Source organism: Gymnoscopelus braueri, assembly GCF_963280865.1.
Source record: "Gymnoscopelus braueri genome assembly, chromosome: 12".
Classification (NCBI taxonomy): domain Eukaryota; kingdom Metazoa; phylum Chordata; class Actinopteri; order Myctophiformes; family Myctophidae; genus Gymnoscopelus; species Gymnoscopelus braueri.
Window position 1 is genome coordinate 45707569 of NC_137614.1, and position 16020 is coordinate 45723588.

Consider the following 16020-nt stretch of genomic DNA (forward strand, 5'->3'; position numbering starts at 1 on the left):
AGTCTGGGCACCTCAATGTGAAATTGGCTATTTATTTTCTTCTAAAATGTGGAAAAAGTATTTAAAAAATAAAAGTATGCATTAGAAAATGGTCTGAAATGATGTTAAGTATAGGCTACATGATTTGAACATGCTCAGTACATTATTGTCAGACCTAAATTGACCCTTCAACTTAACCACTCAAACCCATAGTTACAATATATCGCTCAAACCCCAGCCTCCTTATTGTGGGGAAGGCTTTCGCAGAAAATAGCCACACGTTGTGAGCTTGTCAATCTGCTATTTTCAGCAAAAGCCTTCCCCACAATAACAGAAAACAGAAAAGACACTAGTTGAGCCCTGAGGGACTCCGGTCAACCATATGGGGTTTAACCCATAAGACCTGGGGGGACGCATCTGTGTAATTTTTTTGATTTGAGCTAAAAAGCATTATTTTACACTTTGGCTATTCAAAAATAGCAGATATACAAGCTCGTAGTGCGGCACCGAGTGCCGCGCTACGAGCTTGTAGATCTACTATTTTTGAAAAATCGTGAACATTTTAGCAAATCTTTGAATATATATATTTTTACAGCAAACATTTGTAACTCAAGTCTTTGCTTCTGGGGGTCCCTGGAACAACATATTTTGAGATGAGGGGCCGCGGCCAAATACATATCATTTTGGGGGTCCTTGACATGAAAAAGTTTGAGAACCACTGATATAGAAACATAAGTTTTTCAAAAAACTGTTAGCACTGTAGCAATTTGTAGCAATTGTTGAAATATGAGGCCTTAAATGTCAAATGTTCAAATCAAATCATGTATACTTTACCTTATTTCAGACCATATTTCCAAAGCATACAATTCTTATATTATTATAGTCAATTTAACATTGACTTTTCACGTGTCCACTCACAAATCTAAGATATCTACATATATACATGACTTGGCATAATACAGCTGGTACAGTATGTTCATGAGGTTAGACATAAGGTGCATAATAAGGTTGGTCACAAAGCTGGTAGTACTTCGGTAGGTCCATAAGGCAGCAGCTATGTACATGAGATTTAGAGATTAAGGTGGGAAAGAGAGTCAGCGCATTGTACATGAGATCAAGTGCAAACAGAGTGTCAACGTATGGTCTGGTTCAACCACATAGCCCACAAAGGGCTGTTGTTTTTTTCACAGCTAAATCCACATGGGAAAGTAAAGTCTATGGCCACCTATGGCCTGATGACAGGCGGTGGTCAGGCTTGTTCAACAGTCTGATGGTAGAAATATTCAAATATTCCTGATAAGAAGACAGTGAAATACATACATTATACAAGCAGGTCAAATATGAAAAAAGCATGTGTATGAGGCAGTTAAAAATGCAGCTAATTAATAGTAACAGACATATACAACATGAGATTCAAAACATTGCAGCAGTTATATACATACATACGGTGAGGAATAACTCTAGTTAAAAGCAATTTCATAAGAGTTTTAAAAGTGGTAGTTACCTCTTTTGAAACTCTCTCTTTTTTTGCTTTGCCCACAAGCCTTGTCCTTGGGGCCGAGAGCAATTGGTGGTGTTTCAGACAGATGAAGCTTGACAAATAAATCACTATAATTAAATTCACTTGATTAGAATACAGATACAGATAAAATCTATCAGTGAATATTCTAACATGTGTATGTATCAGTATCACTACTTTGAATCCAATTCTCATATTATACAATTCTGACAATTAAATTGTATAAACGTTAAAGAAGGTCTAAGGGCACGGCCCCACCGCACTTTTATTTTACCTCTGGGGCGGAATCTGCCAATGCTTTGTCAATGCAAATGCGTGGATTCTTGGAAAACATCCGCAAGACCATGCATCCACGCATTTGCATTGACAAAGCATTGGCAGATTCCGCCCCAGAGGCAAAATAAAAGTGCGGTGGGGCCGTGCCCTCAAGTGCTTTTCCTAGTACAAAGAAACAAAACAGCCATTTAAGTGTTTTTTTCCCCCCCAAGCTTTAACTGTGATTTGAACCTTTTTTGAAAAATACTTGAAATAAAGCAATAAAAACTTTGATACTGGGAAATATATGCCATAAAGACTGGATATTTCCAATTATCATTCTCAGGGGAACGATCTCACATATCATATGCCATTAGAATTGCTTAGAACTGAATGTTCTGATGATGATATATCAAGTGGCTACTGTGAAAATGAGACGGTATATCACCACAGGTGTCTTGTTCATCTTCCTCCTAAGCAGGACCAGTCCAACAGCAAGAGATGAATTAAGGGCCCTGTGGTGTGAGTGCTGAGAGTGCGTATTATTTCAAATATTAAACCATTTTTACTCTCAATATTATTCAAACAGAGTACTGTATAGACACCACGTACATAAATGCAAATAAATAAAAACATGTACTTCCCAACAGGAAACGGTGAAGTGGATTATGTACAAATAATACCCTTCCTCTAGGTTTCATTTGAATTTAATGGTCTGGAGGAAAATGGTTTGTTTGAAATAATACACAATTCTGGTGCGAGAGGTCTTGCGGGATTTCGACTGCAGCTTTAGCGCCACACCACATCAAAAAGATCTAGTTTATATTACAATAAAGTACCCCTTCCCCTCCTGGAGGGAATCGACGCCCCCTTTGTGATGTAAGGACATAGGTGGAGGTCATTGCTTCTTGCCTAATAATGTAATGTAGTTGAGTGGCTAACCGTCCTGTACACAAATCACCTAAACAGGAGTACTCCATCTATTGGTAAGAACCAAATGTACCCTTACAACTGATTATAATACAATATAAATTAAAGTATTACAACTGTGATTATAAAACACCAATGGATTACAACTGATAATACAATATAAAGTATTATAATGTATTACAACTATGATAATTACAATACACTAAAATAGATTATAACAGTGATTATAATACAATATAATGTATTACAACTTTGATCGTGGTCTAAATATAAAGAGTCAGTGAGTGATCAGTCATTATGAAGTGTTTGGCCCAGCTCAAACCCAATCGAGTGGTGCCAAAATAGGCACCCTTTGACACCACTGAAGATCAGGTCCTTGTAGTTGAAACGGCAGCACACGGAGGCGTTGTGGTGTGGGACCAGTGGAAACCCAGCATTATTGAGTCTGCAGATGGACCCTTCTTGGATAATCCATGTGAATGCTATGGGGATGTAACTGATATATATTCAGATTTGATTTCATAGTGAGGAAACTGTCAAATGTTAAATTTAGCAAAGTAAAAGTCAGGATTATAAAAATGCAAGTATAAAGCCTCCCTAACAAAACTATTTGAGGATCCGTATCCAGTCCAGGTTTTCTTCCTAATAAAAATAGCTAAGTCACCAGGATGTACATTTTCATATATATTTTAAAGTACTGGGTTTGGTGATGTTCTACATTGTCAGAATCAACTTGGTATGCATTCGTTTATGGGCTTAAAGAGCTCCTCCTGAGCCTTTTCACTTCACAAAGCAAGTCAATGGGCAGCATATTTAGAATTATCAATTTCTAGTCAGTGGCGCAATTTATTATTTATTGCCCACATTTGAAGTTGCATCATGGCAAGGCAACCCAAACCTCTACCAAAGTGGCCTAGCCCTTTAAAGACAGGGTAAAGGTAGTGATATTTGTAGTTTAAGCTAAGTGTTTTGTGAAAAGGTTAAAGCTCTACGTTTAGAACAATATAAGAGTGTTTGTTCAATAACAGGGGTCTCCCCGTCTATCCAGCTCTTAATAAATGTTCAGGTGGGTTGCCAATTTCAGCCACAATCAGGAAAGAGTTACACATTTATCAACTTCACCATTCCTTTGTCATCACTTCTATTAAGAGTACTGAAGTCCTGACGTCACTCGTTCATTCCCAGGTTCGTAAAGTAATTTCGCTATGGAGAATAACATCGGGTCATCATAGAATCGTCTCATATAAGAATTGTGGTCCAAAAATAAACAAACTGTCTCGGCGATATTGTCAGGGAGGAGGTTCTGTATCGTTTATGACAATCAGTCACTTATATTTGTCGGTTTCTGGCGAAAATGTTACTAATTCGGCGGAAGTAACATTATCGTTTTCTCACCGTCAGTTGATGCTTCATATCCGTAAGAGTAAAACCGCCGGGGTCATTTGTTTATTTTTGGAACACAGTTCTTATTTGACGCGATATTGAATACGTCTATGGGGATTCAGAATGGGGGTGGAAAACCGCGAACCAGGTAGACAAACCTAGGATGTGTAAATTACGTCGTACTTCGGTGCTCAATTCCACTTGTTTATCCTGTATGAATTCTCCCGATTTGTTAAAATTGGTATCCCGACCTGAAAGTGCAATTTGTTTTTATCGAGCTGGAGAGCAGGGGAGACCCCCATTACTGATCATACACTCAGATCATACATACAGAAAATCTCTTACTGCACCTTTAAATATTATAGGAGGAATCTTTAAAGGAATGTACACCAAAATCCTTAAATTATTTTAATTTCAAAATTCCTCGTTTTGGACTGTAGGACCAACATAGGCTATTTACCACATGTTTTACTACATCCACAAAAAAAACATCCAAATTGTTTATCTTTTTCATTTTACCAAGCCACAACTTTATTTCCATCTTGGGTATAAATTGTACAAACTAATGTAGATTAAGTCAGCAACTGTTCTTGACAACTTCGCCTCCAGTGTCCCGTTACATCGTCAACTCCTGCAAAGGAAAACAATGCTTATCAATACATGATAAAATATGCCTCTTCATGGTTAAAACGTGTTATTCTCTTCTCAGGACATAAAAGTTGGCTTCAGTAGACTCAGAAGAACGAAAGTCAATGTATCAATCATCATTGAAGAGTTTAAAAATGTTCAATGTCCTTATGTAATAAAGACCATTTAATGTTGTCTGTTAACCAGAAAAATATTTTCTTAAAATCTTACCATGATAGCGTTGACAATGTCGTTGTTGTTGTTTTTCAGGGCACGTACAGCCTTCGCCCGCGACACGTTGGCTTGCGACATGACGAGTTCAATGTCTTTCACCTCGACTCCCGTCTCGTCAACCTATAAAAATAATAAACAAGGATATATCATAAAAAAGGTACGGTAAAATATGTTCTTTTTTTTAAAGGTAAAAATGTATTACTCATTTGTGATATCATCCCATCTACAAGTGGTGCAATTTTCTTTTCTTTTCAAATCTTACCTCTTCCTCTTCGCTCTCCTCCTGTACTGTTGGCGTCTGTGTGTTTTCCTGGATGTTTGAAACGGCTTCTCCCTGTACCTTGAACTTTTCTGCAGCAGCCAACTGGGCTTGCTGGGAGAGATCCTCGATCTAGGGCACAAAGAAGCCAGAAATGTCACCGATGTCATCTTCAATGTCTGAGTAGCCAGACAGACATGTGAATCGCATTTCAAACCACCTAGGAATGTGCTTCAAATCTGTTAAGTCTTTTTGCTGTTCAGACTTCATAGCACCAATCTGGAAAGGCACAAATTCTGATTTGGGTTGCCAGTGTTAACCCATTTTGGGCGGGAACCCCTATTTGTAACTATACCTATCAGGAGGGGAACCCCTTTTGGGGTTCTTGCTGCTATGTACAGTATAGCAACATACATGTTTTGTAATTTTTTAATAAATATTTGAAAACCAACAGAAAACTTAGGTCAGGATTTAGAAGGTGTTTTTAGAATCGGCCTCAGGTCTAAATGGGTTGACATAGCCTATGTGCACTGAATCTATATACACACCTATACTCTTCTCAGTACAGAAAGGTTGGCTTCAGCAGACTCAGAAGAACGAAAGTCACTGTGTCAATCATCATCGAAGAGTCAAAAGTCCTACAGTACATCATCTGTTCCAATCTAAATCTGTTCACTGATGAACACTGCTTTCATCATCTACAACAATTTGACTCTTGTAGCAAAACACCCATCGAGGGGAAAAAAGACAAGAATACCGTTCCGTTACATACCTTAGCCTCACCAAAGACAATGTACGTGTCTGACGCGGGGCTCTTGTAGACGTCTGGTTTGGTGATGACGAACAAGATGTTCTTGGACTTGCGAATGGTCACCCTGGTGACTCCCGTTACCTGTCTCAACCCAAGCTTTGACATTGCCTGCAGAAAATAAAAGTTATCAGGAATTAAAGTTACAAAACAATTAGGAAAACAATGCTTATTAATACATGATCAAATATGCTTCTTCATGGTTAAAATGTGTTATTCTCTTCTCAGGACATAAAAGTTGGCTTCAGTAAACTCAGAAGAACGAAAGTCAATGTATCAATCATCATTGAAGAGTTTTAGAATTTCTCCTAAACAAAATTCCAAGGGCCTTGTGTAATAAAGAATAATGTTATCTGCCATCAACCAGAAAATAAGTTATCAGGAATTTAATTTACAAAACAATTAGTATCCATAACAGCAAGAAATATACGGTTTAAGAACGACATTGTTACCTTTCGTGCCTTCTTTTCACTACGGCTCTGTTTTGCTTTGCTTACTGGTTCCTCGTCTATTTCAGCGGCGGCGGCAAGCTGTGAAAAATAATGTAACATTGAGAAATCAAATACAGATCTTTAAAATGAAGAAAAGCACTAGAACGTCTTGAATACTCTAGTTTGCAAGCATTTAAGGCCTTTTTCACACTGCGGGCGAATCTGATGGGTTCCTCAATTCTAGGACCGACTATCCACACTGTTTGCAAGTAACCAGATTTGGGTATTCAGACATTGCCAAAAATAGCTGATCTACAAGCTTGCAACGTATCGCGATGCGACGCCTTGTGAGCTTGTAGATGTCAGCTATTTTCGCAGAGTGGCACCGTCGTACGACTAAGTACTCTACAGGGTCCCCACACATTTTTAGCAATGAATATCCAAAACTTTTCCAAAACTTTTCCAGAATATTTAGCCCAATTTCCAGGCCTATAAAACAATCATTCAGCGCAATAATGTGTCTCTTACTCCTATGTACAATGCCCAAAGATAGGCAGTGTAGCAAAAATAAAGCATAGAATATAAAATAGTACAATTTCATTCAACATTTCGTGCAAAATTAGGGCATAGTGACCCTGCGAGCGAAAATAGGAGGGGTGGACGACGTCGTTGCACGGTTCGTTGTCGCTCGCGGTAGGTCAGGACGGTCTCATTTAAAAACATGTATTTTAATGTGATTTCATCGCCCGCTCGCTTCGCGTCACGTCGCATCGCTGGCAGTGCGGATGGGGTGTTACACAGCCCGTTCGGCGAAAAACTACTTATGTTACATATTTTGTGTAATGTTATACATGTTCAATAGCCAAAAACAATGCATAGCCAAATATTTTTCCAGGACCCTTGATAAACATTCCAGGACCTTTGATCAATTCCAAACCTTTTCCAGTACTGGATTTTTTAAATTTTTATTTCAAAATATTTCCAGGAATTTCATGACCGTGGGGACCCTGACTCTAAAAATCCATCTTCGGTGTCTGAATATCCAGACAGACATGTGAATCGCATTTCAAAGCACCTAGGAACAAGGTTCAAATCTGATCTCACAAAAATCTGTTTGTCTTTTTGCTGTTCAGACTTCATAACACCAATCTGGATAGGTCAAAAAAAATAATTGATTTGGGCTGCCAGTGTTAACATAGCCTATGCTATGTGCACTGCATCTGTAAATACCTATGCTCTTCTCAGTACAGAAAGTTGGCTTCAGTAAACTCAGAAGAACGAAAGTCACTGTGTCAATCATCATCGAAGAGTCCTACAGTACATCATCGTTCAAATCAAATATGCCAGATTGCCAGACCAAGCAGACTGACTGACGCAATTCAAGCTGTGCCAATCAACCCCGTCCTGGGTTAGCATGATTCAACTCTCACCTGGGCCTGCTGTGTCTGTGTCTGTGCAGAGTCCTGTTCCTCTAGGTCTGGTACTGACTCATCACTGTCTGATTCAGTGCCAGATCCTATAGACGGCAACCAAAGAAATGTAAATTAGTCACAATATATTAAGCTGTGGGTCTGACTTGTGCATTTGCAAATTGGTGTCAAATAATCTGTCAAACCTGGGGAAGAAATGAATATGTGGATGATATATGAGGAACAGTGTTTATGTGAAAAGGAAAACATTATCTGAAAATCTGGTGCACTTTTATGTGTGATTAAACAGTAATCTGCAAAAGAGTTAATCATTAATGAAAACATTTTATATCAATTTGGTCTCAAGTATGGTATGATCAACACCAAGTAACAACCCAAAAATCCACACAAGTATGACTTACCCCCCCTCCCAAAAACAAAAGTTACTATAAATTATACCAGCAGCAAAAAAAAAAACTAAGAAAAGAAAAACATTTAATGTCATTACTGACTTGCTGAAGGGAAGAGACAGTAGAAAACAGATTTTCGTTTCCGTCCTCAATTATTTGAGGCACCAATGACCGGAAGACCTTTACACATTACATAACATCTTTGAAACAGACCAGTTGAAGCAAAGGTAATTCAATGTAAGTTTGTAACAGATTTCCAGAACTATTGACAAGTGGGAAAAAAACAACACAGACTGGACAAACAGGAGAGAAAATAGAAATACCCTTGTCGTTCTTGATCACAGGTTCCACCTTGGTTTTAACAGGAGTGGGGGTAGGTTTTGGGGTTGAGACAGCTTCCAATGGGATTGAATCGATTACCTCAACCGTAGGTTTAACAGCGGTAGGTTTCGCAACAGCCTCTGCAAATGTAAGCTTTTTGGGAGCTGGGGCAGGGACAGCAGGTTCGACAGGAGTGGGCATAGCGGTGTCCGATGAGGGCTCAGCTGGCGCTTTGGCAGCCTCAACAGGAGCAGGTTTAGCTTCAAGAGCAGACTTGGCCTCAGCTGGTTCAGCAACCTCAATGGGGGTGGATTTGGCCTTTTCAGCTGGTATGGCAACCTCAACAGGGGCGGGTTTAACCTCTTCAGCTGGTACGGCAACCTCAACAGGGGCGGGTTTAACCTCTTCAGCTGGTACGGCAACCTCAACAGGGGCGGGTTTAACCTCTTCAGCTGGTATGGCAACCTCAACAGGGGCAGGTATAGCCTCGGCAGCTGGTTTAGCAACCTCAACAGGGGCAGGTATAGCCTCGGCAGCTGGTTTAGCAACCTCAGTAGGAGCGGGTTTGGCCTCGACAGCTGGTTTAGCAACCTCAGTAAGGGCAGGTTTGGCCTCGACAGCTGGTTTAGCAACCTCAACAGGAGTGGGTTTAGCCTCAACAGCTGGTTCGGCAACCTCAACAGGGGCAGGTTTAGCAACCTCAACAGGGGCAGGTTTGACCTCGACAGCTGGCACTGCTGTCTCAGCCTTGGGAACCACCTTGGCAACCTCAATTAGTTCAGGTTTGGGTTCAGCAGCCACTGCAGGCTTATCAAAATCAATGACGGGTTTAGGAGGAGCTGAAGCAGACACAACTGGCACTGGGGGTACGAAAACTGGCACTTGACACTCAGGTGGAATAAGTGGGGGAAGGTCGTCATCATCAAAGGGTGGCAAAACTGGGGAAGGTTTTGGTGAAGCCGCCTTTATCTCAACCTCTTTAGGAGGGCTGGTTGCAAGAGCATCTGAAAATGAAACAGGGGCTGGGGCAGCAGGTTTTGAGGTCACTTTAAAAGCAGCTGGGGCTGCAGAAAGCTTGGTAGGGGTGGGTGAGACTGCCTTTGGCTCAACTGGGGCTGGTTTAGCCACATCAGATGGCCCTAGCACTGTTGGTTTTTCCTCTGCTGAGGTAGGTTCGGCTTTGGCAGGAATAGGGGGAGGCACAAAACCCTCTGATCTCTTAGATACCTTTCCTTGTTTGCCAGCCTTGACAACCTTTGGGGTGGATGTGCCTCCAGGTGAGGAGGCTAGGGGAGATGCTAGGGGAGAGCATGGTGAGGAGACTAGAGGAGATACTACGGGAGGAGAGCATGGGTTAGAGGAGGTAGTTGATTTTGGGGAGGTGGTAGAGGAGGAAGAAGCAGACATCGAGGAGCGCTTTCTTCTTGCTGGGACAGCCTTTGGGGCAGAAGAACCCTTGGCACCTTTGTCTTTGGGCTTAGCAGGACCAGAGGCAGCCTGGGGCTGCTGGGAGGGAGCTGGGGCAGGAGGTGTAGCTGGATAAAACATGATTTATTTTGTTTTCTTATTCTTAAGTAAGATGAACGCCATAACCATGCAGGTTAAATGATCAGAGAACACGGGGCAAGTTGCCATTGCAAGGTTAGACCACCCACAAAACAGTCCAACACGGCTGATGCAAGACGGCACCAAAAATGCAACAACATACTACACATTCAGAAAGACACACTTTCATCTTTAGTAACATTATCTCAATCTTTTGCGAATGTGGTACTCCAAAAACAAACCAGATGCACTCACGGCAAACAGAAAAGGCATTCGCAAACACTACATTGTTTTTGGGATGTTTCACGACTATACTATTACTTTAATTAGGCACGTGTACAAATATATTAAATTAAGAATATTTGAGCAAGGATATATATATATATATATTTGTTTATCATGTGGTTGTCTAGAGCTTGCACCATTCAAAATTACATTTAGATCCCGCTTCAATTCACATAGAATAGTTATAAAGGTTATCAGGAGACCTGATTAACAAACCCTGTGTGAATTGTAACATTATCGTAATTGAATGAAGCATTTTAGTTCCAAGTTTGAGACAGCGTATGGGATCCACTTCTTGGCTCCTAATATATGGTTTCTTTCCGATGCCCCTGGAGATATGTTCTCATTTATAATTAATTTAAACATCAATAGAAATTTTACAATCTGTAGATTTGTCTTTGTTGCTGTAATGAACATGCTTATTGGAACTTACTTTCTGATATTGCCATATTGTGAATTTCAACCGTGGCTTGCTCGTGTAAACACACTCTTTAAACAGTGGAAAAAGTGATCAAAAGTCAAATATACCATGAGGAAAAGATCGACAACACATACAGTGTTAATGTGAAAAGTAGAAGAAAGTACAGAGAAACATGACTATTTTCCTTCCAAGAAAAGGTTACTATAGGTTAGGTTTGTTTTGCAACAATGGACTGGTCTGCTTCAAGGTGAGATAAATGACATTATATACAAGTTTTCTCCAAGTAGAACAATTGAATGTTGAGTGATAAGCTATATATTTTTGAATGTCTAGAACAAAAGGAAACGAAAGATCTGAAAAGGTGGGGTTGAGGGTTGCAGAGATAGAAAGATTGGGGGTGGTCTGTGTTCCACCTTTTTACACAAGTTAACCCACCTGACAGGTGCCGTCTTGGGTGGGATGGACCTGCGCAATTAGACATCACCTTCGGCGGGATACTCTTAGAGGGGATTATAATTGGTACTTTCTCAAGAATTTCATTTTGAGTGGCCACGGCAGCAATCACTTCAGGTTTGGTTTCAATTTCTTCAGATGCTGTGTCCTGGCTACTTTCCTTCAGGGCATCTACTGCAGGCTCTGGAGCGTCACTTGCCTTCCCATCCACATCATCTGCACATGGCTCTTCAGAAGCAGGTACAGCCACAACATCTGCACACGGCTCTTCAGAAGCAGGCATCGCATCTGCACATGGCTCTTCAGAAGCAGGCACAGCCACAACATCCACACATAGCTCTTCAGAAGCAGGCACAGCCACAACATCCGCACATGGCTCTTCAGAAGCAAGCACCGGCACATCTGCACATTGCTCTTCAGAGGCGGGTACGACGACGCATGGCTCTTCAGAAGTAGGCACAATCACATCAGCACTTGGCTCTTCACAAGCAGGCACAGCAACACCATCTGGCACATCTGCACTTGGCTCTTCAGAAGCAGGTACATCAACAGCATCTTCAGCGACTACTACTGGTTCTTCTGCTGCAGCTTCCACAAGAGCATCAACTGTGACCTCTTCTGTTGCTTGGTTAGCAGGTTCTTCAAGAGCAACCACCGACTCTTGACCCTCGACCATTTCTTCGGTATGAATTTCAAGCGATTCAATGGCAGAAACAAGAGCCACAACAGGTTCTTCAGCTTCTTCAGTTACGGATGGTTCGGCGGCAGGCAATTGCAGTGTGATGGATGTGCTCTCGAAGACGGATTCAGTTTGGATTGCAATAATCGGATCACCGTTAATTGGATCGACAGCTGCCTTTGTAGAAGTTTCTTCTAGCAGTAGCTGAGAGTGAATAACTTGGGGAGCACTAGAGAATTCTGGCGGTGATGGAATCTCCAATGGGGATGTCTTGAACACTTCAGGAATAGCCATCTCTGGTGGTGCAGAAGAACTCAACACCCCCACAGCTGATAAAGGGGATAGTAGGAGGAGCAAGAGGAGCAGCATGGGGAAGGGCAGTCACAGAAGTAAACTGAGGAGCAGCTATTAAGAGATTAATTAACATGTTGGTGAACATACGGAGTGCGCAACCTGTCCATAGAACCGGTGAATGTGAGAAAATTCAGGGATGCAAACGTGTTGTGTTGCACTCAAAAAGGAATTTGTGCCCATGTCCCAAAATATCATGCAGTGTCTAAATGTGACAAGATTAATGTTAAAAGAAATCCTTCAGCCCCCAAATATTATACCTCCTATGGATGTAAGTGTTTAAGTTAAAAGACTATTTACTAAACCAGAGGGGGCACAAAAGGTGTCACCTCAGTTAAAATATATATTTTTACATACTGCATGACGTGTACAAAACGTCAATGATACAACTTATTGGTGATTATTTACTAATATTTATTGCTGTATGAAACATCTCAAACAAGTGTTGCTTAACCTTCACCCTGCTATGTGTTATGTCATTTTCACATCCATTTCAAAAGGCAAATTGATATTAAATCTGACTGCATTTGGTAGCACTTATTTCTACCTCCTGTTAACACCCTACTGAATGATGACCCAGTTGTCACTGATTTTGTTAGGTCAAGTTGAGAACAGATTCTAACATTATTCACCATTCTGATATTTGTGGCATTTCATAGAGGACCTTTGCAAATCCAATTAACTGGTGCGTTGGACTAAATAACGCTATATTAATATTTGAATTGTGTAAACCAGTTATACTTGTGTAGTTACTAAATATTCATCTTCTAACCTTCGAAGGCTCTCGCCAAATCAAACTGAAGTTGTACAGTTAACCATGAGAAATGTAAATTAATCTGGTGACATGTTTTTCTTGCATGGCAATGAATGAGAAAATGACTTGAAATTAAAGTTTTTAAAAAAGTAAATAACTATACCTAGACAAAATGCCAATAGCAAAATGCCACACAAGCTTTAGTTCTTCAGTAAACCCCGGAGGGTCCATGAAGAATCTCTTTCGGAAAGCTTAATGAACCCCAATAAAAATTGTTATTTTCATGTGTAGTAAACAATGGTTAATAGACATTGAAACATGTGCACAGTGAGGTTTTACATAAGAGGTAAGTACAATCTAATCCAAGCAGGGGCTAAAAGTTCCACTAACACAGTTGCATCTTTCCCAACAAGGTTAGGTGTTAAGTATCAATGAAAGTCGGTGCACCGGGCAGTCAACTACTAAAATACCATGCATTGTGTATCAAACCCAGTCAATGAAAGTCACCACAGGCTATTGTGAGTTTGTGTAACAAAGGGTCCTGGATTACCCATTCCAACTGCATCAATGGGCACCACAAAATGTGAAGATATAGCTAACATTATATAGATTACAGACTTTTAAGAAGCTTTTTTCAGGAAATATTTCTGGCCATCCAAAAGCAACTTGCCACTGTTAAATTGCACCAATACTGACAGTGTAAATTACAGAGCCTGCATTATCCACTTGAATCCTATCCTGGGGGAAACATTTGGCAAAAATAGCTTATCTACAAGCTCACAACACGTTGAGATTGTAGATCGGCTATTCATGGTGAACATATTTGGTGGAGTGAAAAAGTAGACCCTTGCAGGACTCGGGCCAATGAAGAATACAGGATTTAAGTGGTTAAAACCAGTTTCTTAACAGCTATAAGCGCATATTTACTGGCAGTTATCCCGTTGAGTTTTCCCACTTTGATTTTGTACAAGTTGTAAAATAGTAGTCAAACAGGTCTGCTTCTTTCCTTGGCAAAGGAATATCACATGTGTGGAGACCTGGAGGGCGTGGGCATCACAATACCTTTTTCATTAAACTAGGGCAAGCCAAATGGAATAAAGCCCAATTATCTGGTAAAAAACAATAAACGGTGACTCCAGCACAAGTACTTAAAAGTCATATGGTTTGACAATGCTTCCTAAATCAAAATAACAGTGGTGTAAGTGCTTTTTGGATGGTTTATAAGGACTCAAAGAGTTCAATGGCCAGTCAACCCTTCCTAAATATAAACCTGAAACCACAGTTCCAGCATATAGGTTAGGCCGGCCTTTTGGTACCCGTTTTAACAGCTGGTGGTGGTGATCATGGCGGAGCTGTCCCATGTCTACAGCCCCCCCCCGCAGATGCCGACAAATGGTGCCATTTCACCAAGCCGTCACCTGTTCGTTCAATCTCAACTCTACTACTGAAAACAAAGATAGTTGTCCATCCCTTATTTGATGAAACATGAAAACATGTTTTGGATGTTGTGGACAAACGCTTATCCATTCCAAAACACGTCTTCGTGTTTTGTTCACTGGCCACGAACATAGCTTTATACCAAAAACAAGTTATTAAAAGAGTTCCAGGACCCTGTCAGTGCTTTGGTGTTAGTAGAATAAAGCATGCACGTTAAGCAAGGTGAATACATACCAGTCTCCACTTGAGGCTGCTGCATCTCCTGCTCGGTGACCGGGACAGTTTCTGTGGCTTCGCCAGGCATAGTTGCTGAAAAAGGAAACAACGAGGCATTTTAGCTCAAAGCAACAGCAGTGGTGTAAAGTAACTAAGTACATTTACTCAAATACTGTACTTAAGCACAATTTTGAGGTACTTTTTTATTTTTTTTACTGGAGTATTTCCAATCATTTTAGTTTTACTCCACTACATCTCAGAGGCAAATATTGTACTTTTACTCCACTACAATTTGATAACTTGAGTTACTATTTGCGTAGATTTAGATTACAACAAAACATGCATTAACCACTTAAGCCCTATGCATACTTAAGCCGTTTGAAAATAGCCGATCTACAAGCTCACACAACGAACTTGTAGATCTGCCGTTTTCAAAGCATTTTCATAAGTTTGAAATCTTGTGAAATGGGACAGTCTGCATAAAGAGTACTTTTACGTTTGCCACTTTTAAGTATATTTTTGAGGCCAATGCTTTTGTATTCTTACTCAAGTTAAGTTTTGAACACCGGACTTTTTTTTACTTGTAACAAAGAGTATTTCTACATTGCAGTATTGATACTTTTACTAAAGTTACAAATGTGAGTAACTTTTCCCACCACTGACAATTAGGCATCATTGGCACTCATCGTTATTGTAGTGGTCGAGAAAGCAGAACCCATGCTTCAGCTGTAGCCAAACGTTAGCTAGGTGAAGCTAACTTAGCCTCTGGGCAGGGACGATGAACACCTACGACAACATTTTCTCACACATTGACACCGGTTTGAGTACATAGACAGACGTCAACTCAGTATAGACAGACGTCAACTCAGTATTATTGTCATTATGTTGACTTGTTGAGGCTCTTGACAACCCTCTCGCGGGCTTTGATAACGAGAGCCTCCTATCTGGTTGTGGTAGGCGACAAGTCGTGTTCCCCCATTTTGAGTCAGCATTCGGCTAGCTAACAGTCCGTTTTATCACCTAAAAGATAAACTAAATGGACAAATATCGGCATGAGCGGAAAGACCGCAAATTCTACTAATAGATTAGACGTGTACTACGCACCTTTATCTCCACTAAGCAATGGATGATGTTAGATTATTCGAAGAGAGACTCACCGACTCAGGATACTATATCCAAGATGGCTGTGAGAGAGAAAATCTAACCTTTGTCGTGCGGTAATATCCGGTTTACCATAATGACGTTGTTCTTCCGGGTCATTTAAAGTGGTGTGAAGTAACTAAGTACATTTACTCAAGTACTGTACTTAAGTAC

The 16020-nt window shown here is 40.5% G+C and overlaps 1 protein-coding gene across 6 annotated transcripts; it reads right to left on the reverse strand.

Moving 5' to 3' along the window:
* Window positions 1-4460: 4460 nt before the first annotated feature.
* naca (nascent polypeptide associated complex subunit alpha) lies at window positions 4461-15933 on the reverse strand. 6 transcript variants are annotated; one of them, XM_080445098.1, is made up of 9 exons: window positions 15864-15926; window positions 14725-14799; window positions 8568-10100; window positions 7856-7941; window positions 6447-6524; window positions 5959-6105; window positions 5190-5318; window positions 4925-5047; window positions 4461-4697 (listed from the first exon to the last, which is right to left on the reverse strand). In XM_080445098.1, exons 2-9 carry the CDS (start codon window positions 14792-14794, stop codon window positions 4683-4685), a joined length of 2181 nt encoding a protein of 726 aa, XP_080301224.1. In that variant the 5' UTR covers window positions 14795-14799; window positions 15864-15926; the 3' UTR covers window positions 4461-4682. The 6 variants fall into 6 exon arrangements, with proteins under 6 accessions (XP_080301224.1, XP_080301226.1, XP_080301225.1 ...); XM_080445100.1 differs by lacking the exon at window positions 8568-10100 and adding an exon at window positions 11252-12277 and having other exon boundaries at window positions 15864-15912; XM_080445099.1 differs by having other exon boundaries at window positions 15811-15901.
* Window positions 15934-16020: the final 87 nt, after the last annotated feature.